The following is a 27,839-nucleotide window of genomic DNA, read 5'->3' as shown; positions in this document are numbered from 1 at the left end:
AGAAGACTCCAGGTTTTGGGGTCTGCCTTATCCCTTGTCACCAGGAGTCTGTTTTTCTGAGTGACTTGCCAGCTCTCCCTGGCTGGCCATCCTCACAGTGGCTCTGAAAGCAACCGGAGAGGCAGCTGAGGGATCCAGGCTGATCGGGAGTCCAGGTGAAACAGGCTAGAGGCTGTGCTGATGGGAGGCTGGCATCTCACAAGTCTGAACACAGAGCAGGGGAGGGGGCCAGGCAGGCAGGATTGTAGTTGGGCTGTTTGGTTGATGAAGGGGGTCAGCGTAGGCATGTGTCATCATCGAGGTAGGCAGGGAAGGGGAGGGCTGTGCGTGGGGGGAGGATATATATGCTGGTGTGGCTGACACAGAGGAACAAACCTCACATCTGAGAGAGCCCTGGTGACGGACAGGACAGCGTCAGGTAGGCAATGCATGTGGTAGCCCCAGCACCGGCCAGCCGGCACTATCTGCCCAGAGCCTCTCGGGAGAGCAGGGCAGCCTGGCCAGCTCCTCCACCTCTGTCTTTTGTCCACTGTGGCTGCTTACTGGCCTCTTGTGAGATTGTGACTTCATTCATCTTCTTCTCGGTGTTCCGATGGTGGAGAAGGGGGAGGGCTGAGGGCTGGCTAATCTCAAAAGAGAAATGCGAAAGAAAGCTCAACTTGGAAATGAGGAAAAGTTTTGCTTTCCCAGTTGTGCCCGCTACTGGGTGATAGATGCACACGGGAGAGGTGGCTGCAGAAGAGAGGGCAGACGCTGGGAAGGGGCTTGCCATTCAGAGTAGCCCTACGAAGCCCCTGGCACACCTTATGGTAGATTTTCGTTCTGTGGCTTCCTGCCCTTTGTGCAAACTGTTGTCTGGTGTCATTGAATCTGATGTCATTCCGGTTCCCTTACACCTTGATGGAAAGTGTCAATAATGTGGGGGAAAGACAGATCTGAGGGTTGAGCTTCACCTGAGTCCAGGGCTGGGTCAGTCAGTCAGTTGCAGTCAGTCGCCGGCTGGGTGATTTTCACGGTCGTTTCTCAAGGCATGACCTTGGTCCTCTGGATCCTGGGTTGTCTTGATGTATCCTTTCTTCCTTGACATCTTTCTCCCCGCGCTCGTCTGTCCCACCTAAAAGGTCTCTGCCCAGAGTGTGTGGAGCTCTTTCACAGGTCAGGGAATCTGAACTCTCACTGTTCTCTCTCAGCCTTTGTGCGTTTCTTTCCCCTCCCTTCTCTACCCATCCCCTTCTCTCCCCCATCTCCCTTTGAACTCGGGGAAGTAAGGCAGGATGATTCGGGAAAGGGGGCTATTTAAAGCACGCTGCTTTGGACTTGAATACCCCAAGCCTGGGCTTAAACATCTGTGTTTAGCTTCTTCCAGCAGCTCATAATTGCCCCAATTATAACCAATAACATTGTTCAGCAGACTAACAAAAGCTGAGCTCCACACGGCATTTGCCAGCAAGCCCAAACGAGAGTTTTCATCTCAGAGGGAGGAAAAGTAACTGCCCGGCTTCGTATCAAAACCTCCCAAAGAGGATGCTGTGATTTCTCGCTGCCTGTGGGTGGATGCCGCACACGCCCTCCTTTTTCTCATTTATGAAGCCTAGCAGGAAGATATTCTACAAGCTTCCATCAGTGCCATGATACCTTAACAGAACGGATTCGTGTTCCTCGGGTTCGCTGAGTCTTCTGCAGGGGAAACTGCCCCACACATCACCTGAGTGAGAGAAACAGTCACACTTTTCCAGGTGACCCCCGGCACTGTCTGCGGATGGTGCTCCGGTGTATCAGGGGGTCATCTTCCTCAGGAGCAGCTGCCCGATCGCTCGCTGCCTTATCAGATGAAGGCTGAGGGCACTTAGGGCTGCAGAAAACTCAGCAGGTTTTGCATTGCTGGTGAAGGGAGTAATTGCAGGATTAGATGTTAGCCCAGCCTGAGAATGGAGCTGTCACCAAGCAATCCCATCTTCAATCAATCAGGTATTTATCAGCTGCACCCCACCAGGCAAGGGAGGCACGGGGCTCTATAGATTCAGCAGAGAAGCTAATAACAGCACTTCATCCGTGCAATGATTTACGCACTTCGCACCCATTATCTCCAACAACAACCCTGGAAGGGAAAAAAAAAATCATTATCTCTAGAGTTGCAGGAACAGGACCCAGCGTAGCAAGCGCAGCCCGGAGCAGCTGTCCCGGGTCTGATGTTCACTCCCCTTAAGGGCTGTGGTGCTTGTAAACTAGTAGCAGGCATACATTACAGACAGATGGGAAGCGATTTGAGATAATGCAGGGCTGGGTGTGATCAGTCCTACACTTGTGGTCCAGAGAGCCAAGGCTGGAGGAATTTAGGGAAGGGTACTTCCTCCGGTAACTGATGTTGGTGGGAAGAGAGGGGGAATTTGGGTGGATCCAGGGTTTGAAGGCAGCTAGGACAAAAGCCCAAAAGAAAGGCAAAGGAATTGATCTTTCTTGAAACCATGAGTAGCAGGCAGTAAGTTAAACTTGGCTATAGAATTATTTTATGATCCTGTATTGTGTACTTACAATGATAGGCTTTGAAGACCCTTCCCCTAGCTCCTCAACTCACAGGGACCATAAGGAAATGTTTATATTTCCTGTGCTCTGGGTCATCTGATGTTTTAGGAACAAAAGAACACATCTCAGAAATGAGCGTCATCATAACATCGGCTTTCGGGGGCTTGAGTTTCTGAGAACAAAGGGATCTTTGAAACACTTCTGTTTCAATGCCTCTAGATGCTCCCACCATCTCACAGAAATCTTACATTTTAACCACAAACTAACTGTGATATTTGGGGCCCACCAATTTGAGGGAGCAGGGGGACAGAAGTTGATTTTCTGAGCGTCAGAACCCTTGAAAGGTTACAACCACTTTGATCCTCAACTTCCCATGGTCCTGGGTCTGTCAAAATCCTGGCGGCTGCTTGGCCAGGCACTGCAGCAGCATAGACTGGCCAGGTGGGAAAGCTGGGCTTCTCTTCCGGCCAAGCAGACAAGGTTCTGCAGCATCACAACCAACCTCTCTCCTCCTCACGCTGCTCCTGTGATCTTCCCCCATCCTGTCACCCCATTCATCCTTCCATTCATCCAGCTGAGAACGTGAGTGGGGTTCCTGAGAGGAGCTGAACTCAGCTCGCCCGTAGTGCAGAGCTGTCAGTCCCCAGCTTTCTCCCAACTCACCATCCAAGTCACAAAATGTGAATGAGCCCCCACCAGTGGTCTCCAAAGGGGCTCACCTACCCAAATACCTACTAGGCTACTAGAAATTGAGATGTTAATTTTTTTTATTTAGCACACCACACACACACACACACACACACACACACACACACACACACACACACAAAGCACATTTCCCCTGCAGGCACATGTTGATGCCAGAGGTCAACACCAGGTGTCCTTCCTCCTCTATTGCCCACCGTATTTACTTGAACAGAATCTCTCACCAAACCTGGAGCTCCTGGCTTTTTAGATGGCTTCTGGGGAATCCAAGCCCAGGTTTTCATGTTGTGTGACAAGCATTTTATATACTAAACCATGTCCTCACCCCCTAAATCTCATCTTTCTTAGTTTGACCATTAGACATTTTATATTATATGTAACATGATTTGAAGAGATTAGGAATGGATGCTAGAGTAACTGCGGTTAATGACAACGTATTCTTTATTTCAAAATAGTTAGAGTCGAGGATTTAGAACATTTGCTACACATAAGAATGATAAATGTTCAAGGCAACAGATGTGCCGACTACCCCAGTCTGATTGTTACACAGTGCACGCGGTATGGAAATAACACACTGTAGCCCCCATAACATGTACGTATTATCATGTCAATTAAAACTCTCTTTAAAACCGGTTGTTAGAGCTACAAAATTAAAGAAGTTGGAAGATTATGAGTCTAGATTCATCATTCTCTTCCTATCTGGGTTTTCTGATTATTTTTAAAAGAACACAGAGTGATTTTATGGATGTAAATAAAAACCTTAAAAAAGTTCATTCAAACTACCTCGACAATGTATATGGCAGGATTTGCCAGAATCTGGAAGGAGAAAATTAAGAGCATTCTCTTCCAATGTGTGACTGCCAAAAGGACATGTGACTGGCTTCCCTCCTGGCCCTTTGTGAGCCAATGATCTTCATGACCTTCATCTGGGGCTGTCTGAAGCCACTGCCCGGTTGTCTCCTCTCCTTCCCTGTCATTGGTGAGGGCAATCCCAGCCATTCCTACAGCCAAAGGATACTAACCATCTCATAGCCTGACTGTCTTTGTGGACCGAGAAGTCCAGACCCAGGATCCCACAAGTAACAACAGAACCAGATCTAGAACCCAGGACCTTGTCTCCAAGCACAGGGCTCTTTCTCATTCACAGCTCTACTTAGACACCCTTGGTCCACAGAGGTAGCTAGGTGCTTTGTGTCCTGATGTGTCCTGACTCTTGAGCTGTTCCCCTCCTCTCTGGGTAGAAATGGGGAGCAGGAGAGAAATCTTTTGAGAGTAAGTGTGTAGTTGGGCCTTTAATCCCAGCACTCAGCAGGGAGAACGAGGTGATCCCTAAATGTGAGGCCAGCCTGGTCTACAAAGTGAGTTTCAAGTTAACTAGAACCACGCAGAACAACAACAAAAGAGTAAGGGAGTGATTATATCCATAAAAGAAAAGAAAGAAGTTTGTCTCCCCAGGGGAGAAAAAGCAGTGCTCTACATGGGAGCTTCAACGTCTGTTCTGGGCTATGAGAACCTCCATAATTCTTTGATGCTTCTATTAGAACGAGGGTGGGCCTCCTTCCTCCTAGAAGCACATATAGCCACTTTCTTTTCATCAGTGACGTGTATAGAATACTGTTCTTTACAGTTATAGATGACCTTTAAATTCATCTATAACCCTGTAATCTGAAGGCAACTTAATATACCTTTCTGGGGTAAATACAAGTTCATAGGAGTTAAGCCTAATTAATAAAGAGATTAAGAAATAGCAGATCCTGCCAGTGAGTGATCAGAGAACCAGGATATGAGGAAAACCCTGGATTCTCCCAGTGAATCTCACTGCTTAACTGTGACTACCTCTTGGTGAATCAGGGAGAGGGACTGAGCCAGGCCTCCAAATGAATTCACATGAAGACAGATCATCAGAGGTACCCTCGAAATATAAGCACAGGGGTTCAATACCAGCTCTGCCACTGCAGTACATCTCTCCCAGCCTTAGTATTTTCATCTGTAAAGTGGGGTTGGCAGCACTTAGCCCCCAGGACGGAATCTTATATAGTCATTGGCTCTCAACAACTTTCAGTCATGGGGATTCCTTCCCAACAATATATCAGTTTGCTGCCCGTTTCAAAGCCATGAACCTTGTATAGAGTTTATGGGAAGCCAGAACACAGACAGGTTAAAATACCTAAGTCTAAGTCCTAACTCTGTGTTTATCACCTGGATCATGTTAGGCTAATTGCTTAACCTTTGGGAAATGACGTTCATTCCAGAAAGGAGAGTAAAATTACCCTCCAAGTGATAAGTGATAAGAGTTGTAGATGAGAATAAATATGGTTATTTTATTGTTTTTAACTAAATAACAATATTCCTATGTGTCACGGATGGAAAGAGAGCCCCCTGCCCTTCTTCACCAAAAGTATTCAAGTCACAGCCTTTCCCTTACCTAGCTCTGGAAACGAAACTCAAAGTCTCCATTCAGCCCTCATTGCAGCCGTCTCCATCCAATAGAGAAGCAGCTAATTACGTTGTCCTCAGAGGCAAGAGTATACAAAAGCAGACTAAGACTAAATCACAGTGTGTGTCTTATCTTTATAAACAGCGAGATACAATCAAATTTATAAGGTGCCATTACCTAAACAAAAGGTAATTAAACCTTTCTTTATTCAATACAAAATGGCCTGATTATAGGATTGCCTCACTGAATGGCTAATTGCTCTGGGCTCATTTATGAAATGGAAGTCATTAAAAACTCAAACATCCTCAGGCACACTGTGCTTTCCGATGGCCAATCGGTATTTCTGGCTAATAAACTGGGGGGAGACGAGTCATCTTCAAACAAAGGGAGATTCATCATCTTCACCTTGCGGTGGAGAAGACTGAGGCTCTGGGAAGTGACATAAGTTGCCCAAAGTCACGCAGTTACAAAGTGTGTGGTGCAAGCACAAGTAGGACTCCACAGCTATCTAACGTCCTCCCTTCTCCCGGACACCACTGTGTGCGCGGAGCTCCAAACCAGCACACAGATGGAGTTCAGGCTTCTCCTATTTGTTGTTATTCGGGATGGGGAGGGTGCAAATGTATGCTTGTGATTGTATTGTGCGAGTGTGTATGCACGTGCGTGTGAGTGTGTGTGCATGAGTGTGTATATGAGTGTATATGAGAGTATGTGTATGTGTGCGAGCTTTGGTGTGAATGTAGGTGTCTGGGATTGTGTGTAGGTGTGTGTGTATGGGTGTATGTGTAGGTGTATGTGCACATGAGTATGTGTGTCTGTGTATGTGTCTGTGTAGATGTGTGAGTATATGTGTGCATAAGTGGGTGTGATTGTGTGTATAGGTGTGTGTGTGTGTATGTGTATGTGTGTCTGTATAGATATTTGTGTGATCGCGTGAGTGCGTTTATGTGTGCATGTCTGTGTATATGTGTAGGTGTGTGTGATTCTGTGTGCAGGTGTGTGTAGGGGTGTGTTTGCACATGTGTGTATTGTGGGAGTGTGTGTGTATGTGTGCGAATGTATGTGTGGGTGTGTGTATTGAAAGTGTGTGTGTGTGTATGGACTTTTTGACAGAGTATAGTCTTGCTCTATAGCCAGACTGACCTCAGACGTGTATAATCCAAGTGCTAGGATAACAGGTATGTACAACTGTGCCAGACATGTTACTAAGACTTCTTAAAAATTAAAAACATTGGCGTTGGGGATGAAGCTCAGTTAGTGGGTTGCTTGCCTAGCATGCACAAGGCCCTGGGTTCAAACCGCAGTACCGTATAAATTGAATATAGCAGCACAAGCCGAGGATCCCAGAATTTGAGAGGTAGGGATAGAAGGGTCAAAAGTTCAAGGTCACCCTCTTAGTGAGTTCAAGGCCAATTTAAGCTAAATGACTCAGGGCCTCAAAAACAAAATAAATCATTACTTTAAAAAAATATAAAACTTCACGCTGGTTGGTGGTGGCTCACACCTTTAATCCCAGCACTCGGGAGGCAGAGGCAGGCAGATCTCTGTGAGTTTGAGGCCAGCCTGATCTACAGAGTGAGTGCCAGGACAGCCAGGGCTGCAGAGAAACCCTGTCTCATGAAAACAAAAAGAAACAAATAAAAAAAATTTTTTTAAAGTAAAGCTTGGTGCTCGCTTTGGCAGCACATATACTAAAAAGTAAAGCTTGCACAAAGCTTTCTATTTTTAACATAATGTTACACAGCACACAACTGGACTGGGTATCGTGAGAATACAAAAGAACAAGCTATCTAATTTGTGATGTATTTCCATAGGCTTTCCTCGTTTGTTTGTATCACTTATACTGACAGTAGCAAACCACCCCTGAGATGAAATCCCCGTGAGATGAAATCCCATGGTCATGCCTAGCCTGTGGCTTCCTGGACTTGCAGAGGGAATGAACACTGTCCGTATGGAAGGATTTCACTAGGAGCCAGAGCTGATTGTTAAAGTGGAAGGCGGAGGGGTGAGGTGACAGCCTTCTGTGATCCCAGACAAATGAGACCCAGGCAGGAAGAATGTGAGTTGGAAGCCAGTCAGGGTTGGATATGTATATGTACTGTGTACATGTATATTCTTACTATGTAATAATAGTGTGCAATGCTTACTACGTAAGAAGAGCTGTGTACTGACTGGTCTTACATAGAATGTCTCAAAAAAGAGGAGGAAGGAGGAGGCACTTGCCTTTGATCTCCACACTCAGAAGGCAAGAGGATCTCTGAGTTTGAGGCCAACCTGGTTTACAAAGTAAGCTCTGAGCCAGTCAAAGTGGTATAATGAGACCCTGTCTGGGCAGTGGGCGGCTGGGGGAAAGAGAAAGGGGGTGAAGGAAAGAAGGAGAATGCTTCAGGAGAATGACAGAGGAGAAAGAGCTGTAGAAGAGAGGCCATCAAGCACAGACAGGAGGAGGGTCTGACTAAACCAAGGTCAATCTGGTAAGTCCTCCCCCAAAAACCAACCCCAAGGGGCTTGTGCTTTCCACATACATAGCCAGCAGCAGAGGTAAATTGTCCCAGGACTGCACCCCTAAATTCCATTTACCCCAAATTGAAAATGAGAACCATCAGTCAACACACCAACACTTCCCTCGCATCAAGTGGCTGACGGAGCCCCTGAGTATCCTCAGCAGGAGTTCTCGTCGTCTGTCACAGCTTATCAGCTGGGCAAAAAACCGCCTAGGCAGGAACTACAGGAAATGGACCAGACCCTTCCCTCAGTGACATACGACCACTGCCACCGTGTGGCAATAAAGGGAACAGCAGTGCTGTTCTGAAGAGATCCTAAGAAAATGTTTCCTAAGTAGAACTAGAAACGCTGAGCTGCTGTGAGCGAGACAGAGCAGAAATTATCAGAGAGCGAGAGAATCATAAAGGCCTGTTTAAGAGAACCTTGTATCCTAGAACATTTATTTTATATAATCTCCATTTGAGCTGCATTTTTCCCCCTCGAAGAAGCATTCCCATTGCTGGTCTAACAACTCCTACTTAACCCACACAGATTTAGCATGGGACCCAACTCCAACATGACCGTTTGTGACCAGTCCTCTAGCAGACACGCATCAGAGTGTCTGCTAAAGGTGACATCTTACCTTACTGGGATGACATGGCATCCGTCCTCTTCTCCCTGCTCAAACAGGATGGTTTGCTAATAGAGCCTTTGTGGGGGTGAAGGTCCTGAGGCAGCTTGTGTGCCATGTGCACACTGGACCCCCAATGAGACTCCAGAACATGCCTCAGCCCTGCATTTACAGAGAAAAAACAAGAGGGCTCCTGAGATTTCTCACTGGCTTTTATCAATTTTTTATTGAGCAGATCCTAAAGTTTGTGTCCTAGCCTGGGTACCTGTCATGCAGAGAGAATGATAGAACCAGATCTCTGCCCTCCAGGAGGTCATATGCTAGTGGAAGAAACGGACACAGACGTGCACAGTTATAATTGATTACTAAGGGCAGAAATGAGGCAGGGAGAAGAGTGTTACTGAAAAGTGAGCGCTATGCTTCTGCTTTCTCTCACAAAGCGTTTGATATTATGTTAGGGGCTGTTTTAACTGCTTAGAAACATGAACCCACTGGGGCCGGCATGATATGGTTCTGATGCTTCCCATTTTCACAATGAGGAACTCAGCCACTGAGTACAGCCGGCAAGTTACAGAATCCATGATCTGAAGGCAGGCCTTCTCTCCCAAGATGATCCGATAAGAAAACTCGCATTACGCAACATTTCAGGACCACTCCGATTGGCATGTGACAGGTGGGGTCCCTGGGCCCCGTTTGTCCCCATGGTAATACATTGCCTTGGGATTCTCAGCAGTAGCAAGTACTGGTCTAGCTCAAGCCAGTGTAGTAATGGCTTTCTGGAGGGGGACATTGCTGACACAGTGACACAGCATTCTGACAGAGGAAACAGTTAGAGACAAGATATGGAAGCGTCAGAAACCTAATACAGGTGAGAGCTGTGCTCACTGGGTCTGGAAGTGCTACCAAGGTGAATGATGGTGGATGAGCAGGAGCCAGTGGCCAGCCAAGTCCTCGGAACATCCGACAGCCACAGGCATCATAGGATTATCTTAAGAATGAAGTGGTATCATCCAATGGCTTGGATGGAGGCCAGATCATTAGGTAAACTAATTAGGAGACTATTACAATAATAAGGCAATAAATCTCAGCTAGACACTGGCTGTTGGGTTAGAAAAGGAAAAATTTGCATTGGAGAGAAACTCATGGATGCAGATGTCGGAGTGCTTTATTTATTAGCTCAAGACCCGCCCCATCATCTGAAGGATAAAGCACAAGTCTCCTAGAAAAGCAGACAAGACCTGCTCCATCTGGTGCAGCTCTCTTCAGCAGGTGCTAACCTTGAAGAGTGTGGGCAGGCTACCTGTCTGCTCGCTGCTCTCACAGGCTATGAGCCCAGGTCTCCTGGGTTCCCTGTTACCAAACATTGATTTTTACACCCACTTCAAATGGTAGCTCACTGAGGGCTGGGCATGTAACTCAGTTGGTAGAATGCTTGTCTAGTAAGAGTGAAGTCCTGGGTTTGATGCCTAACGCTATAAACTGGGCTTAGTGGTATACACTGTAGCCCTAGAACTTGAGAGGTTCTAGGTTGACATACGATGATCAGAAGTTCAAGGTCATCACAACTAAGTATAGCCTGGGCTATGTGAGACTCCATTTCAAACAAACTCCTGTTGACTGGCTTCATTCACCTCTTAAATGTAGTCATACAGGTAAGTCACCTAGGAATACTGCTAATGGCACAGGTCCTGATTTGATGGTTGTGGGTAGGGACCAAGGCGATACACTTCTTAGAAAACCCCAGCAGACAGCATTAAAGCCAAAAGTGGATGGAGCTGGGGACTCTTATGGAAGAATAGGTTGAAGGGGACAAGAGCTCCACAGGAAGACCAACAGAGTCAATTCACCTGGACCCTTGGGGTTCTCAGAGTCTGAACCACCCACCAAAAAACATATGTAAGCTGGACCCAGGCCTCCCCGCACGTATGTAGTAAATGTGCAGCTTGGTCTCCATGTGCATCCCAAACAACTGGAATGGGGGCTATCCCAAAAGCGGTTGCCTGTACGTGGGATATGTTCTTCTAGCTGGGCTGCCTTGTCTGGCCTCAGTGGGAGAGGAAGTGCCAGAGTGGGGGGACACCCAGGGAGGTCCCCTCCTGCTCATAGGAGAAGAGGAGAGTTGGATGGGGGAAGGATTGCAGGAGGAGTTGACTGGGACAGGGGAGTGAGCAGAATGTAAAGTGAATAAGTAAATAAATAAATTTAAATTTAAAAGAATGGCAAAACTCAAAGATTTCTCAGAATCGTCTGTCGAAAAAGCAATGAAAACAGGTTTTTGTTGTGTCCTCTATGTTGAAAGGTTATGTACAGTAAAATGCACAAACTCTAAATCTATAATTTGATGCATATTGGAAAATATATACATCCCTATGGCCCCATTAAATAAGGTTAATGTTTCTAGAAAGTTTCCATTCCACCTTCATTTCTGTTGAAGCAATGAAAATGGTAGGTTTTTTTATTCTCTGTGCAGAAAAGTTACACACAGTAAAATTCAGATTCTTCACCTATAATTTGATAGACTTTGGAAATATACACACACACCCCATGGCCCCAATTTAAAAATGTCAATTATCAATATTTCTAGGAAGTTTCTAGATTTATGTTGCTTCATTTCTATTACTATGAAAAAAATACCCACCCACCCACCCCCACACACACACACACACACAGACACACACACATACACACACATACACACATACATACACACACAGACACACACACAGACACACACAGACACACACACACAGACACACACAGACACACACACACATACACACACAGACACACACACATACACACACACAGACACACACACATACACACACAGACACACACAGACATTCACACACACATACACACACAGACACACACACATACACACACAGACACACACACAGACACACACACATACACACACAGACACACACACAGAGACATACACACACATACACACACACACATACACAGACACACACACACACACAGACATACACACACAGACATACACGCACAGACATACACACAGACATACACACACACACACACGCACACACACACACACACACACACGCACACGCACACACTTCAGAGGGCTGGAGAGTCATCTCAGTGGTTAAGGTCTCGGTGGTTAATTAGTCAGTCTCTGGTTCTCAGCACCCAGGTCAGAGAGCTCACAACTGCCTATAATTCTAGGAGATCTGCTGACCACTTCTTACTCTGAGGGCACCACATACAGAGACACAAACACGTAGATTTTTAAAAGATATTTTAAAAGCAACTTCTTTAAGCTTACAAGTCCACATTAGTCTATCACTGCAGCAAAGCGCAGTGTCAAGGACTTGCAGCAGCTAAGTCCCATCTCAGTCCCTTCTCAGTCCCTTCTCAGTCCCATCTCAGTCCTTTCTCAGTCTCATCTCAGTCACATCTCAGTCACATCTCAGTCACATCTCAGTCCCTTCTCAGTCCCTTCTCAGTCCCATCTCAGTCCCTTCTCAGTCTCATCTCAGTCACATCTCAGTCACATCTCAGTCCCTTCTCAGTCCCTTCTCAGTCCCATCTCAGTCCCTTCTCAGTCCCATCTCAGTCCCATCTCAGTCCCTTCTCAGTCCCATGTAGGGCAGAGGGAGACAATGCACCCCTGCTTACCTGCTGGCTCTCAGTTGGATTTCTCATCTCTTATGCTGTTCAAGACCTCCTGCCCAGGGAATGGCACTGCCCACAATGGGCTGGCTCCTCCTACATCAACCAACAATCAAAGCAATCCCACAGACATGCCCCCAGACCAACCTGAGCTACGCAGTCCCTCATTAATACTTTAGGTGTCAAGCTAACAGTTAAGACTAGTTTTCTATTCCTCTTTCCATTAAAATATGCAAGATGGTGCAACCTAAAATGTCACAATCCGAGGAAGAAGTTTTCTGATTCAAGAGGTTTGATATAAGGACGTTGTTAGTCGAGGTTTTCCAGAGGAACAAAACTGGAAGAATGAATGTACACACACACACACACACACACACACACACACACACACACACTCGCGCGTATGTGTGTGAGTATAGATTTATACACATAGATTCATGACATTCTATACATTTCATGCATGGAATGTCAAGGTGAGTATCCTCACCCTGTATTCTGGGAGCCAGCTTTTGTCTTAATTGTTCGCTGCTGTAACAAAATACCCTAGGCTGGATAGTTTATAAACAACAGGAGTTCATTCCTCATGATTCTAGAAACCAGGAAATCAAATGCTAAGATACAAGCATCTTCATTGCCAACTGAGGCCCGTTCCCTAATTCACAGACAGTCCCTCAAGAGCTCTCCCCAAGGAGCACACCTTCCACTGTCACCATTGTGGGACTTAGGGTTCTAGGTTCCTTCCTGTCCTCATCACTGCTACCAAACAGCAGGACAGAAACACTTCCAGGAAGGATTGTTTATTCAGTTCATGGCTTCAGAGCAGTTCGATTTTGAGGAGACCATCAAGGCAAGGGAGCTTCTTCCTGGCAGATCAAAAGCAGAAAAAAGGAGGCATACAGGATAAGAAACAGGGGTCATGTGACCTATTTCTTCTAAGAAGACCCCACCCTTCTGTCATTCACTGCCTCCCAGCAATGTTACCATCTTATCATTTACCAAGGGGTTATTAGTCTACTCATTATATCACCACCCTCATGATCTCATTGCTTCTAGAGATATCAGTACAGATGAACCAGAAGAGTGATTTACTAATATTCCACATAGTGTGTATATGTGTATGTATGTGTGTATGCATGCATATGTGTGTATGTGTGTGTGCATAGTGTGTGTGTGTATAGTATGTTGGTGTATATGCATAGTGTGTTTGTGCATGTCTATGTATAGCGTGTGGCTGTATGTGCATGTGTGTTCGTGCATAGTGTGTCAGTGTATTACATAGTGTGTGTGGGTGTGTGCTGATCATATCTATAGAGCCCCAGTGTTGACTTCAGATATATTCCTCAATCATGAACTACACTATATACAGAAAAGTAAGTCCTTGCCCTTAAACCTGGAGTTCACCGCCTTGCTCTGTTGGTTTCCTATCTGTGCCTCCCACAGCACAGGGATCAGCACAGGTCCACTCCACATTTGCAGGTGCCTGGGATGCAACCTCCAGTCTCACTTGGTAGCAAGCACTTTACCCTCTGAACCATTTTCCCATTTCTTCTTATTTGTTTTTAACCTTTCAAGCTGTCTGCGAGATTAACATCATAGATTTCAACATACATATTCTGAGAAGACACAAACATTCAAACTATGGCAGCAACTCCATTCTGACATGACTGACAGACAGGGAGGACATGGATGCTTCCTAGGAGGGAGAGTTGAGGGACAGCACTCCCAGCCAGGCCAGAGGGACTTGAGAGGCTGAGAGGAAGCACTTTAGTTGTTCATTCACCTGTCTCTCCCTCCCGAGAAATGAGATGAGAGATGGATACCACCACTCGGTGACTTGTCTGCACTTTGCAGTCCTTACAGCTCTCACTTCAGCTTCCAAATGAAAGTACATGGCTACAAACAGCCCTCTGGTAAGGTGTGTATCATGTTTCTACTTTATGACTATGGAAACTGAAGTTTGCAGAAGTTGAGCTAAAGGCACATCTTGGTCAGCTAGGATGCAATGCTTCTGGCCTCCAGAGAAGCTGTTTCCCACCCACCTGCTGTTCCTGGAACAGCAGAGGCCAGCCAAGAGGCAGGAATGACGAATGCTCTCCCAGAATGCAGACCACACATAGCTTATGAACAAGAGCAGACTTGGATAGCAGGACCCAGGCCACTGACTCCCTCTACAAACTCTTCCTTCCCAGGTGAACCTCAGACCTGGGAATCACCTCAGGGAGGAATGGTGCTTGGCCCTTTGTGTTGTGGTCCTCACAGCTGACTAACCCTCTCCCCAGACCGTACTGACTGGCATGTGCCCCTTATGTGTTTCAGCCTCTTGCTTCCCACGGCTGCACCATGAAAATCCTGTTTTGTGATGTCCTGCTGCTCAGCCTGCTCTCCAGCGTGTTCAGCAGCTGTCCCGAGGACTGCCTCACCTGCCAGGAGAGGCTCCACCCGGCTCCGGGCAGCTTCAACCTGAAGGTAGGTCCAGGAGGTGGAGGGACTGCCCTCTTCCCTGACATCTCTTCCCTCTGACTCCAAGGCAAACCCTACGAGGTCCTCTGGCTTAAGCAGTATCATCTGACCAAGAGGAAACAGGTGGAGCTGAGCTACATCTTCCTACCATGACCCTGTGGTCCTCCCTCTTTATTACCAGATTCCAGAGATCCTCCCTCTCTGCCACCAGACTCCTCTGGTTCTCCCTCTCTATCTCCCAATAAATATCTGCTCATGATGCCCCGTCCCTGTGTCAATGCATAATACACGTGTTATATATGAAGAAAATGTAAATCTTCTTCAATTCCATGTATTAGTCACGTTTCTCTTTGCTGTGACAAAAATCCTTGAAACCTAAGGGTTTATTTCGTCTCACAGTTCGGGAGCACAGTCTATGGAGAGAGCACGGAGGCAAGCACTTGAAGCAGTTGGTCACGTGGGGTCCGCAGTCGGGAAGCGGAGAGAGATGGGTACTGAGGCTCAGCTCACTTAGGTCAGCCTTGAACTGCAGCTCTTGGGATGGTGCTCCTCGCACTGAGGGTGGGGCTGTCATCCTCAATAAAACCTTCATCAACTGTGTCTCCTGCACGATCTAAACCCCTCGGTTGACAGTGACGATCGGCTATTGGAGTGCAGCAAACCAAGAGAATCTTACTTTTCTCACTTTCTGTGGGTTAATATTCTCATGTTATTACACATTGTTTAAGTGATTTCTTTCCATAAATGTGTAACTTGTTCTCCATCTGTGGCTCATGCATATTGTCATCCATTTCTTACATTACAGATAATTCTACGATGAGCATTCAAAATGCTCTCTTGTGTTTTAAACGTCCAAGTTGAAGCACCAACCATTAAATTAAATTATTCATTAAATAAGCTGCTTCCTCACTCCTTTAACTTCAGTGTAGATAGCTATTCTCTCCTATGAAATCCAGTAGAATTCAATTATTTTTCCCTTTGAAGTCAGTAAAGCTGCTTTCAAGGTGCTGTGTTTCAAACCCCTCGGCCTTTCAAAACAAACAAGGAATTGCTTAAGACAAATGTGCAAACATGAAATCCAATGTAGTTGGTACCCGATACACCTTGTTATCTCCCAGCTGCGAATAGAAATATGGCCTCAGCCCCAACAGACAAGCACTACACTCTTCCAGGCCTGGGCACACCTGCCTTCTGCACAGTCATGCAATCCGGAGGCGCAGCCTGCATGACCCCTTGAAGGGATGTGTTTCTGACGCTTATCTATCATGTTATCATCTGAGTCTGTCTGTCTGTCTGATATCTCATCCTTCCAGAAACATCTCCTGCTTCTCTTGCCTGGTTTATGGGTCTCTTTCCTCTCTGTCTACCCTTTCCCGGCCTTCTATATTGACCTCTAGTTCTCTGTCCAATCCTTAAGTAGATGCTTGCTTCTTGACCCCTGTCCCTCTCCTTCTGAGATGCCACTACATGCCTGGTTTCCTCCCCCAAGGCTGCAGATAACTGTCAAGGCTAGACCCCTTACCTTCTTCCTCTTGGCTTCAAGCCCAGGTCCAGCCACTCTTGACAGCTCCCAGGGAACCCTGCCTTTCTTTGCTCTCTTGCCACCTTGCTCTTGCCTCTCCCTTCCTCCATCTGCTAAACCCCACTTACGCTTCAAAGCCAAGGTCAAGCTTCAGCTCATGACACTGTTCTCTCCCAAAGGCAAAGGTAAGGTTCAAGTGGAGCTTTGATCTGAAAACACAGAGGAGAAGAATAGGTAGAGCTAAAACAATACAGAGGCTTCTAAGAGACCAAACCAAGACAGAAAACTCAGGAGGGTGAGGCCAAGGTCAGGACCAGTCAGAAAGAGCTGGAGAGAAAACACCGTCAGGATGAAGGTCTTCCCTAGACACTGTGGTACTTGGGGAAACAGCAGCAGCAGAGAGTTCCTGGGGCTCTAGGGCCTGGCTCGGGTATGAGAATGAGACCACTTGGGGTAGATTGCACATGCCCAACCTACCTGGATCCCAGGCCGTTGCCGTAGATCATACACAGATATGACTGGCCAGTGTGTGTAGGAAGAAAAGAAGGGTTGTTCTCTCCCCAGTGACTTTATTTTCATTATATATGCGGACTTTCCCACCTACTTTCACACCCCAGTTTCTTTAACCAATCTGACCTTGAGCTTGATGAGAAACTGAAATAAGATTCTTCCTGGGTGATGCTCTATGGGCTGTACTTATTCTGGTTTGGGTACCGATGGCTAGCTGGCTGGTTCTCTCTGTGTCTCTGTCTCTGCCTCTCTGTCCCCTCTCTCTGGTTAAGGTATGAGCTCCTTTGCTGATAGATATTGGTACCAATCTAGGTCTCCCAGCATGGGGCCCAGTGTACTCATAACAGGGCTCAGGCAGCCTGTCCTGTAGAAATTGTATGATTCTTAGAACATTAGGCTCCTTGCTGGGCCCATCCTGGGCAGCCACCGTAAGGTCTTGCATTTGCGTCTTGGCGAGATGGTGAGGAGCTGGAAGCCCACTTCTAGCTCTCCCCAGATCTCAAATCTTTGGGGTCCAGACAACACTGGCTTTACTCCTAGAAACAAGACAGAAAATGGATTGGCAAAAGCCTCGCAGTTGGAGATAAATGCTTTGCAGTGCCTGGTGGCCCCTGAGGACTCTTTACCTGCTTGTTTTTCGTTTCTAGTTCGTGTTCCCTTTTAATCCATTTTAAAGTAGAATGAAATGCCAAGAGCATAGGCAATTATGTCTCATCTTCCGAGTCTGCAAATCTTGTCTGTGTCTGCTTTGATGAGGTGGAATGAGGAGGAACTCACATTCCATCCAGGGTCACCTCCCAATCTCTCCACCACATTACATAATCCTGACTTGTTCCCAAGATCCTCGGGCCACTTGGCTCTGGCACGGTTGGCCTTTTGGTAGACTGTAATTTTGGTCAGCAGTGACTCACATCCAAACCCATGGCAGTGCCCTCTGGTTCCTCACCTAACTGTCAGCGTGGTTCATTCCATCTGCTCAAGCAGAAGACGCTAGACTCAAAGGGTTATTTTAGAGTCCAAGACTAAAACAAAACATTCTCAAAAAACAGTTGAGGGAGGTACACTTCAAAGTCCTAAAACCATTGCAACAGAAACTGCCTCCTGGCATCTCTATGTGCAGTTAGTGAAAACTCTGAGGTGATTTGCAGCAGAAGCTATTCTAATGGATTGTTCCCGTGCTAGTCATCTGCTGCCCCTGGTTAGTGTCTGCCTTTGAATACATACACACACACACACACACACACACACACACAAATACACATGCACATATACATACATACACACACACAAATACACATGCACATATACATACATACACACACACACACACACACACACACACACGTGCACATGAATGCAATTACCCATGGAGGCTGAAGGAGGGTGTCAGATCCCCCTGGAGCTGGAGTTAAAGGTGGCTGTGAGCTTACGCTAAGTGCTAAGAACTGAAGTTGGATCCCCTACAAGAGCAGTACGTGCTCTTAACCACTGAACCATCTCTCCCGCTTATTTTTATCAATTCTGCAGTCATTAGGATTGAACCCAGGGATGTGCATGACCAGGCAGGTGTGCTGTGGCGGTTACATTCCTAGCCGTGCCTTTGACTGTTCTGGCAATGCCCCCAAGGACAAATATGTCCTAAGCATCATTCAGGAACCAAAACAACACGTGACCGCCTTCTTCCCCTCCGGAGTCACCTGTCTATTTGATAGGCAGTACAGAACTAGAACAAGGATCGCCTCTGTGGCTGGGCTGCACCTTCAGCCTGTGGCCTAATCTCTGATCCAGACACCCAAACGGCCCTTTGCTTGGTCTCTTCAGAAGCTCAGCTCCACAAACCAATTTGGCACCAGTCTAAGACTCCAGCTGCTCATGCAAACTCTGGCTTAATATAGCAACGTCATCATCATGGCTGAGGAAACAGGTCCAACTCACTTAATAAGCCACCAGCCCATCCCGGAGAAGCAGCTGATGAGGACCTCAGACCAGACCATAATAAGCATTAGGCTCATATGCCCATCCGGCACTGAAAATGCTGCTGTACCTTTAAATGCCCTAGACTTGCCTCAGACCTTCCCCTAAACCAATGCTTGCGATGGTTTGGTCAGTGTCCCATTTCTCTGGCCGTGAGTTGAATCTCAGTAAAGACCGTGGCATCTGGTTTGGTCACAAAAATTTCATTTTCTCTCATTGACACAAAATCTAATTACCATCTGGAATTAGAAGCCCAGGAGTACTCAGTTTTAGTGGCCTCTAGATTTGTCTCTTCTGCCTGTAAACCAAAGGAGCAGAAAATTCAGCAAACATGGAGGGTTCCTTCTCTGTGAAGTTGAACCAAAGGCTGAGCTGCTCCCATTCCCCACATTATCAGTGCAGCACACACCTCCCTGTGCTCCTGCAGACTGGAGAACACTGTTGCAGTAAATCTGCCACCATGGACATGAGGTTCTGGACAACCGTTTGTTGTTGGCATCTGTTGGCACCAAAGGAGTTTTACTAACGTCTTCAGCCTCTACATTGCATTAGAAGACATGTATGGACTCAGGTGGTTAAGGGATTGCCTTGTAAGGATGAGAACTTGAGTTCACTCTCCTGAATCTGGGTTGGAACAATGCCCATAAATGTTATGAAAATTACTTTCATACTAAATTATCAGAAAGAAAGTTAAAATGTTTTGTTTAACATTCTAGTAAATATTTTTGGTAGAATAGTTGCAATACATTTTGTAATTAAACTTACTTTGGAATGAAAAAAATAAATAAATAAAAGCAGGTGACATGTGCTTAAACTCCCAGCACTGGGAATGTGGAGACAGGAAGGTCTCTGGGACCTAATGACCAGCCAGTCCAGCCTAATTAGCAAACTGCAAGCCGAGGAGAGACACTTCCTAAAAGGAAATAGACAAGATTCCTGAGGATGACACCCAGAGCTCTGACCTTCACACACATATTCTTAAAGACATATGTTATGACAACCAAATGCACCTATGCACTAGTGTATCTAGAACTTAAGAGAATGTAATTGACTGCCTAGCCTACTACTAATCACTGTACATATAAAGAAGACACTTACCCAGGACTCAAAATGAGGAAAAGTACTCCTAACCTTCTAGATGATGCTTTATAAAGTATTACAGATATATCTATCATTAAAATCCCCATGGCAGGAATACAAAGTTGGGTAGGAACACAGAGGTAAGTAAGACAGAGAAATTCTTTCCAAGGAACCAAAATAAGATAAAGAGATGAAGTTAGGATGTGACCAGGTCTGCAGGATGGGAGCAGGAGGGGCCATTCCTTCAGGGAGCACACAGTGACAAAAGGCAGGGAGGTGTGTGAAGTGTAGAAGTCCTGTGTCCTGAGGGACTGTGAAAGATGAGGAGTTGGAAGGAAGCCATAAAGGAAGGCTAGGACGCACGGCACAGGTGTGCCCTGTTAAGGCGTCTGGAGATGGTTTGAAGACAAGACAAGGTACGAGCTCCTTCCTACCAAGCCACAAGGCAGCTGTAGGCAGGGGGTGATGGGACTAGACTAATTCTATTGGACCTGCCAGAGATCTCACATGGGTTTGAGTGGCAAAGAGAAAGATGGAAAGATCGGTGGGAGGTCTCCGTCTTCTGAGAAGCGCTCAGGCATGGCAGACGGGATGGAAAAGAGAGGCAGATACACAGACTGCGTAGACAGAGGATGGTAGGGCAGAGGGAGGTACAAATGGATCCTCACATATAAAGCCTCACTTAGGCCTGGAAAGATGGTCATTGGTTCAGAGAAATCCTTACTCTTATGGTGGACCTGAGTTCGGATCCCAACACCTACATCCAGCAGCTTACACATGACTGCAACTCCAGCTGCAGGGAGTACTCTGCTGGCCTCCACGGCACCACATAAATGTATGATGAGCCACTGCAAAATTTGCATACACAAAAAATTAAAATAAGTCTTTTTTTTTAAAAATCAACTGTGAAATAACAAACCCCAGAGAGGGAGGAAGGGCAAGCAAAAAAGCAGACAGAGATGCTGTGATGATTAACTTTATTTGCCAACTTAATGCAGGCTAAAATCACATAGTACAAGAATTTCAATAAGGGATGGTCTTCATTGAGTTGGCCTATGAGCATTTCTGTGGGGGTTGTCTTAACTTACTGTATTTGAGAAGACAAAGCCCACTGTGGGAAACACCATTCCCTAGGCAGGGACTCCTGAACTGTATAAGAGTTGAGAGCAAGCAAACACTTAATCCTATATGCATTCATGTTTCTTTGCTTCTGACTGTGGGTGTCATGTGATCAGCTGCCTCAAGCTCCTGATGCTGTGACTTCCCTGAAATGATAATTGTAACCTGGAATAACACATAGCCCCTTCTCCCCTAAGTTGCTTTTTGCCAGGACATTTTATTACAGCAATCCGAATTAAAGCACACCAGTAAGATTATATCAAATGAGAATTAAATTTACCTCTGGTATCAAAGACCTAAAGGTAACAGGGGGCCAACGGATTTGACCGTCCACAAAGTGAGTTCAGGGCTGGTGTCCCAGCTCTAGGGTCTCCTGTCTTTTTATTCTGCCAGGATGTTCACTTGGCTTCCAGCACAAGATGCCACCCTCCAAGTAGCCTCATGGTTTCAGGATAGCAGCAAAAGGGTATGATAACCCAAAATGCCCACATTCCAAACCAGATGCTGAAGAAAATCAAGAAAGGAGGGAAGGGTGCTCTTTCCTACCAAGCCAGCCCCAAGTTCACTGCAGATGGCTGAGATGGCCATTTTCATTCTTGTTGCCTGCCACCTCTGACTACAGGGAGTTGTAGAAATGCACTATTGATTTCAAGAAGGGATCAGTGTTATGTACTAAAGAGAGATGGCTCTGGGTGGACAGTGGACACCTTCTGTACCATAAGGAGCTAGGGAGCCAGGTGAGAGCTCCACAGTTTGATGAGGGGCCCTTGAAACACCCTTCACTACATGGGCAAGGTCAAGGGAAAGAGAGACTTTCCACTGGGTAAGGCCAGGAACATGAGAGTGAGAGTCAGGGCTAAACCCGAAATGTCCATAGCAAAGTGACAGGGGAGACTTCCAAGAAACCCAAACAGAGATAGGAGGGCAGGAAGATGAGGCTAAGGTCGGGATCAGTGGGGTGATGGGAAGATGGTGGGGTCCAGCTACTGCTCTCCACTAGAGGATTGGTGACTGGGGAGGCAAGCCAGCAGAGAGCTCTTGGGGCACTGCCCAGCTTGAATCTAAGCAGATACACAAGTCCAGTAATTGTAGGTTTAGCTGCACACGCCCAACTGTGTGCATCCAGAGCCTCTTGGACATCACTTACTATAAATGATGTACAAATAAGAGTGGCTAGTATAAGTGGAATAAAAATTAGTGACACGGGTTGGTCTTCACATAGGGGCTTTAGTTTGCTTCCCTCTTGTTTGGGTAAACATGTGCGTAGTGTGCACGCATGTCTGTGCCCCTGCGTGCATGTCTGTCTTCCTCTATCCTGCTCCACCAGTCTCTCTCAGTGCGTCCACCACTTATCGACTGCTTAGATTGACTCTGCCGCTCCAGGGAGTCACCCATCTCCACCCTCTCCCGCTTCCTACTAGAGTCACAGACAAGTACTACTGTGCTCGACTTGTCTGTGGGTACTGCGAATCTGAACCGAGGGACTCGTGCTTGCACAGCAGGCACTGTACCAACCAAACCATCTCCCCAGCTAAAGAATGACCTTAAAATACATAGGAAGATATAATGTTTCCACTATTTCTGGTTACCCCTAGCCTGAGGAATATAAGGGTATAGTTTGGAATATCTCGATTCTGTGTTAGCCTGCTGGATCAACTGAAAATAAATTAACCACAGCTCTGACTATATGTAAAACTGCTGCGCAGGGACTGGAGAGATGGCTCCTTAGTCATGCTGGATAGTTTTGTGTCAACTTGATACAAGTTAGAGTCATCCGAGAGGAAAGACCTTCACTGTTGAGGAAATGCCTCCATGAGATCTAGCTCTAAGGCATTTTCTCAATTAGTGATTGATATGGGAGGGCCCATTGTGAGTGGTGCCATCCCTGGGCAGGTGGTCCTGTGTTCTATAAGAGAGCAGGCTGAGGAAACCATGAGGAATAAGCCAGTAAGTAACATCCCTCCATGGCCTCTGCATCAGCTCCTGCCTCCGAGTTCCTGTCCTGACTTCCTTCCATGATGACCTGTGATGTGGAAGTGTGAGCCCTTTTCTCTCCAGGTTGCTTTGGTCACAGTCTTTCATCGCAGCAATAGTATCCCTAACTGAGACATCAGTAAGGTGATTGCTAAACAAACCTGAGCGTTCCCAGCACCTACATAAAAGCCAAGCACAGAAGCACATGGGTGTGATCCCAGATGAGGGGAGCAGAGGCAGGAGGATCCCTGGGGCTTGCTGACCAGCCATTATTGCCCAACTGGGTCAGGTCATTCCAGGTCAAGAAGAGACAGTGTCTCAAAAGGTAAAGTGGAAGGGCCAGTGAGCAGTCACAGTGGATAAAAGTGCTTCTGTGCAAGCCATTGGCCTGAGTGTGGATCCTGGAAGCCACATAAAGGTGAAGGAGACTCTATATAGTGTCCTCTGACCTCCACACTCACACACAATAATAATTAATAATCATAATAATAATTTTAAAGGAAAGTACATTTAGAATTAAATGGAGAGAGATGGAGGAAAGTAACTAATGTTACCTACACACACACACACACACACACACACACACACACACTGCTGCACAATACTTGAGAACGTCCGCTCTTCAGAACTTTGACACTGTGACTTAGCTCATCCCTGGCATTGACCCTCTTCTCTTCCTCCTCCCTGTGTCTTTGCAGCTGTGCATCCTCCAGTGTGAAGAGAAGGTCTTCCCCCGCCCTCTCTGGACTCTTTGCACCAAAGCCATGGCCAGTGACTCTGAGCAGCTCAGCCCTGCTGATCCAGAGCTCACGTCCGCTGCTCTTTACCAGTCGAAAGCCTCGGAGATGCAGCACCTGAAGAGAATGCCGCGTGTCAGGAGTGTGGTGCAAGCCCGAGACGCAGAGCCTGAGGCAGATGCAGAGCCTGTCGCAGATGAGGCCGATGAGGTGGAGCAGAAGCAGCTGCAGAAAAGGTTTGGGGGCTTCACTGGGGCCCGGAAGTCAGCCCGGAAGTTGGCCAACCAGAAGCGGTTCAGTGAGTTTATGAGGCAGTACCTGGTCCTGAGCATGCAGTCAAGCCAACGCCGGCGCACTCTGCACCAGAATGGTAATGTGTAGCCAGAAGGAGCCCCTCCCAGCTGCACCGGCCACTGCAACCCATGAGTGAGTTGGGCACCAACTAGCAGGGGGCAAGAAGTGACTTCATTTACCCAGACCTAGAAACACATTAGCCAGCCTCCAATCTCTCTCTCTCTCTCTCTCTCTCTCTCTCTCTCTCTCTCTCTCTCTCTCTCTCCTCTCTCTCTCTCTCTCTCACACACACACACACAGAGACAGAGACAGAGACAGACAGAGACAAAGAGACATTCAGCACCCAATCCCTCTCTCCACACACATCTCAAGAATTCCAGCCCTTGAGAGGTTTGGTTGGTGAAGAAATTCACATAAACATCTCTGCCTCTTAACCATTTCTCCAGGAAGCCAAGTTTTTCCCACCATTCTCCTTGAGGCTGACCACTCCCATTCAGAGACTGGTTACCATGGGGATAATAGTAGTATGTTAAGATAACTAATTCCTCTATAGCTCTCCAGGAGCTTAGTTACTATGGGGACAGTTAAGTGGACCAATTCTAACAGCCAGTTACCATAGCAACCATTCAGCTCACCTTTCCTCTGAGACTTTATCTGCAAACAGCCAATAGCCAGCCCTCCTCTTAGCCATTTGCAAAAAGGCCGATTACTGCTCTACTTCAAAGACAGCTTATCCACCTCACCCTACATCAGAAGGTGGCTGGACTCCATGGAAACCATTAATATTTCCCATTTCCCCTTGCCAAAGACTTTTTGTTGAAACCCAGAGTTATGCTTTTTGCTCTTATTTCTTCCTCTAACAATTTGGTTACCCTGGCATTTTGCCAAGGAGAGACCAGTTCTTCATCATTAATGGCTTCCTTGCAGAACCAGGATTCCAGAATTCTACCTAATGGGTCTAGTGAGTTCTAAACTATGTACTAAGGAAAAATGGGTCTTTTTTTTTCTTCTTCAGGTTTTTGCCTCTTCCCGAGATGCCATTTGTGATCTTTTCCTTTGCCTCACTCCTACCCTCTGGTACACACACTCTCGTATAAAGCCTATCAGAGATCAGGGACCCAATTACAGCTGGCCGATTCCAGGCCCAACTCTCACCAGTGCATAACTATGGGATGGCGTTAGAAAGTAACAGTTCCTGACTAGAAAAAGTCCGACTGTCAAGTCCGTGTCCCTCCATCCACATAGGCTGACGTAAACATGAGCAGTGCCCCACCCCCATCTCCTGAGACAGCTCAGGAGCACGGCCTCCTACAAAAGCACGAGTTAGTTTGACAATCTGATATTGCCCCAACCCAACGGAAGCCGTTCCCTACCTCTGAGGCAGAGAAGGAAAATGCATGCAGCCCCTCCTGTTGCTTCTCAGGCATCCCAGGTAGCCATGTCGCTCATGATTCTCTTTTGAGGTAGCCATGAATATGCTAACCTTTGGTGCCCACCCTCTGGCATACAGCCAGCCTGCATGGCCCAAGCTGCTAGGCCCCTTGTCTGCAGCAAGCTATCCCCAAAGATGGTCACACTTATTAGGTTGTGGGGAGAAGGCTGCTGCATTTGTCATAACAGAATGATTCACCTCCAAAGATCCTGAGTGAACTTGCACACCCTGAAGTCACGACTTCCGTTCTTGACAAGCAGTCTATTTCCTTCAAAGCCAGACCTGTCTGATAGCTAGTAATAAATCTTCCAGAAGTGGCACGAATTCTCCAAAATCTTAATGGCATTCTTCAAAGGGGCTCTTAAGGGACACCAAAGCCCATATCTAATGCTAAACCACAACAATATTCTTTACAGTTTAAGGAACGTTTAAGATCAGTCCCATTAGCAAGAATCAATTTATTTGGGGAAAAAAAAAAAAAACCAAACAAAACTGTTTGAGCCAGCCGGTTGGTTTTTCTATTATTACTTCCAGCTGAGAGGTGCTGTAACAGGGCTAATAAGTGCCTTCTATCTCCTGCTTTGCTCAACATGCAAAGTTCCTGACAGGTACATTAGCCAGCTCATTTGGGTATTATTAATGGCTGTCCTATCGCTATGTAAGAGCTAGCTCGCTTGCTCTCTCTCTCTCTCTCTCTCTCTCTCTCTCTCTCTCTCTCTCTCTGTGTGTGTGTGTGTGTGTGTGTCTGTGTGTCTCTGTGTCTGTGTTTGTCTCTCTGTGTCCATCTGTGTCTCTGTGTGTGTCTGTGTCTCTCTGTCTCTCTGTCTCTGTCTCTTCCTGTCTGTCTCTCTGTCTCTGTGTGTATATGTGTGTCTCCCTCTGTCTCTGGTCTCTGTCTGTCTTTGTGTGTGTGTGTCTGTCTGTTTCTCTCTCTCTCTCTCTCTCTCTCTCTCTCTCTCTCTCTCTCTCTCTCTCCTGCACATGCATGGTGCTGAGTTCCAGAGTGGATGTTTGTTAATGAGCCTGGTGCAGCCAGTGGAGAGAGACCTTGTGTTTATCTGCATACACACAGCCCAACCTGCCATTGGGTGTAATAGAAATCCTATCCCCTATCCAACTCCTATTGCCAAAGTTGATCTCAGTGATTCTCAGAAGATTGGAATGGGGGAGGGGCCCCCAAACACTGGAGTGGAATGAAGAACCTATTCCAGTGTAATAATGGCCTTGGAAGATGGGGCTCGGTAGTGCAGACGGTAAGAAGAGCATAGCAGGTCTTAGGGACAGCCTCTCCACGGACCTATACTTTCAATACTCTCTCCTGCATCTGGCCTTGACCCTCCTGACATCAGCAACACATTCATGATCCCACTGTCGTGACATCTAGCTTAGAGAGCCTGGGCCACATAAGAGAACAGTAAGGACCCTGTTTAACATATACGCTGGGAGCCAGGGGAGAGGTGACTGTTACTGTTAAGAGGCATGTCGCTGTGCCTTTTACATCACAGCCCATCACCCTCCCTTTTATCCAATGAATCACTCCTGCCAGTAGTAGGCAAAAGCAGTAGGTAGGTGGAGGGCATCAAGTAAGAGCCCCTTCTGCTCACTTGGGAACCACTTGCCACGATGGCCTGCTTTGGGTTGCTTTAGTCCCGTGGGCAAACAGGGGGATGGTTCAGAAGACATATCGAGTTTGACACTTAATCCTTTCTGTCTCCCCAGGCATCCAGGTGAGCCCCCGTACAGCATGTGTCCACACCAAGACCTGCAGGCCGGGAGTCAGGATTCCTCCTTCCCTGAGGCACTGAACACCCGCGGCACCTCCCCACAGCATGTCTCACCACAATCCTGTTGCTACATCAGAGTGTATTTTTGTAATTCCTCCAGCTAACATTTTAATGGCCCCATCTTCTTGCTCATCCTCTGCCCTCTCGTAGGGCCAGGTGAGAGGAACATGAAATCAGACCTGGGGTTTTGCCTCACCACTGCCATAACTGGTTTGTAAAGGAGCTGTTCTTTTTGACTGATTGTTTGAAACAACTTTCTCCATTAAACTTCTACTGAGCAAAATGGTTAATAAACTTGTTGCCTGTTTTTTTTAAGATTTATTCATTTATTGTACACTGTCACTGTCTTCAGACACACCAGAAGAGGGCATCAGATCCATTACAGATGGCTGTGAGCCACCATGTGGTTGCTGGGAATTGAACTCAGGACCTCAGGAAGAGCAGTCGGTGCTCTTAACCGCTGAGCCATCTCTCCGCTTGCCTGTTTTTTAAGCGATGGGACTCTGCGAGCACACACTCCGAGAGCCACCT

The 27,839-nt window shown here is 46.8% G+C and overlaps 1 protein-coding gene across 4 annotated transcripts; it reads left to right on the top strand.

The window, feature by feature from the left end:
• Pnoc (prepronociceptin) lies at positions 1-27,602 on the top strand. 4 transcript variants are annotated; one of them, XM_039093010.2, is made up of 4 exons: positions 1-155; positions 14,739-14,888; positions 23,760-24,168; positions 27,244-27,602. In XM_039093010.2, the coding sequence occupies exons 2-4, from the start codon at positions 14,763-14,765 to the stop codon at positions 27,327-27,329; spliced, it is 621 nt and encodes a 206-aa protein (XP_038948938.1). In that variant the 5' UTR covers positions 1-155; positions 14,739-14,762; the 3' UTR covers positions 27,330-27,602. The 4 variants fall into 4 exon arrangements, with proteins under 4 accessions (XP_038948938.1, XP_006252258.1, XP_063130068.1 ...); XM_006252196.5 differs by lacking the exon at positions 1-155 and adding an exon at positions 250-418; XM_063273998.1 differs by lacking the exons at positions 1-155; positions 27,244-27,602 and adding an exon at positions 296-418 and having other exon boundaries at positions 23,760-24,219.
• The last annotated feature ends 237 nt before the right edge of the window (positions 27,603-27,839 follow it).

Source organism: Rattus norvegicus, chromosome 15, assembly GCF_036323735.1.
Source record: "Rattus norvegicus strain BN/NHsdMcwi chromosome 15, GRCr8, whole genome shotgun sequence".
Classification (NCBI taxonomy): domain Eukaryota; kingdom Metazoa; phylum Chordata; class Mammalia; order Rodentia; family Muridae; genus Rattus; species Rattus norvegicus.
Note: the sequence above shows the minus strand (reverse complement) of the source record. Positions and strands in the feature narration are given on the sequence as shown.

Bases quoted from the DNA above. Each gene is read 5' to 3' on its own strand.
- Pnoc (XM_039093010.2), top strand. From the start codon at position 14,763: ATGAAAATCCTGTTTTGTGATGTCCTGCTGCTCAGCCTGCTCTCCAGC. The intron at 14,889-23,759 runs GTAGGTCCAGGA...GTGTCTTTGCAG, and splicing joins CGGGCAGCTTCAACCTGAAG to CTGTGCATCCTCCAGTGTGA. The intron at 24,169-27,243 runs GTAATGTGTAGC...CTGTCTCCCCAG, and splicing joins GCGCACTCTGCACCAGAATG to GCATCCAGGTGAGCCCCCGT.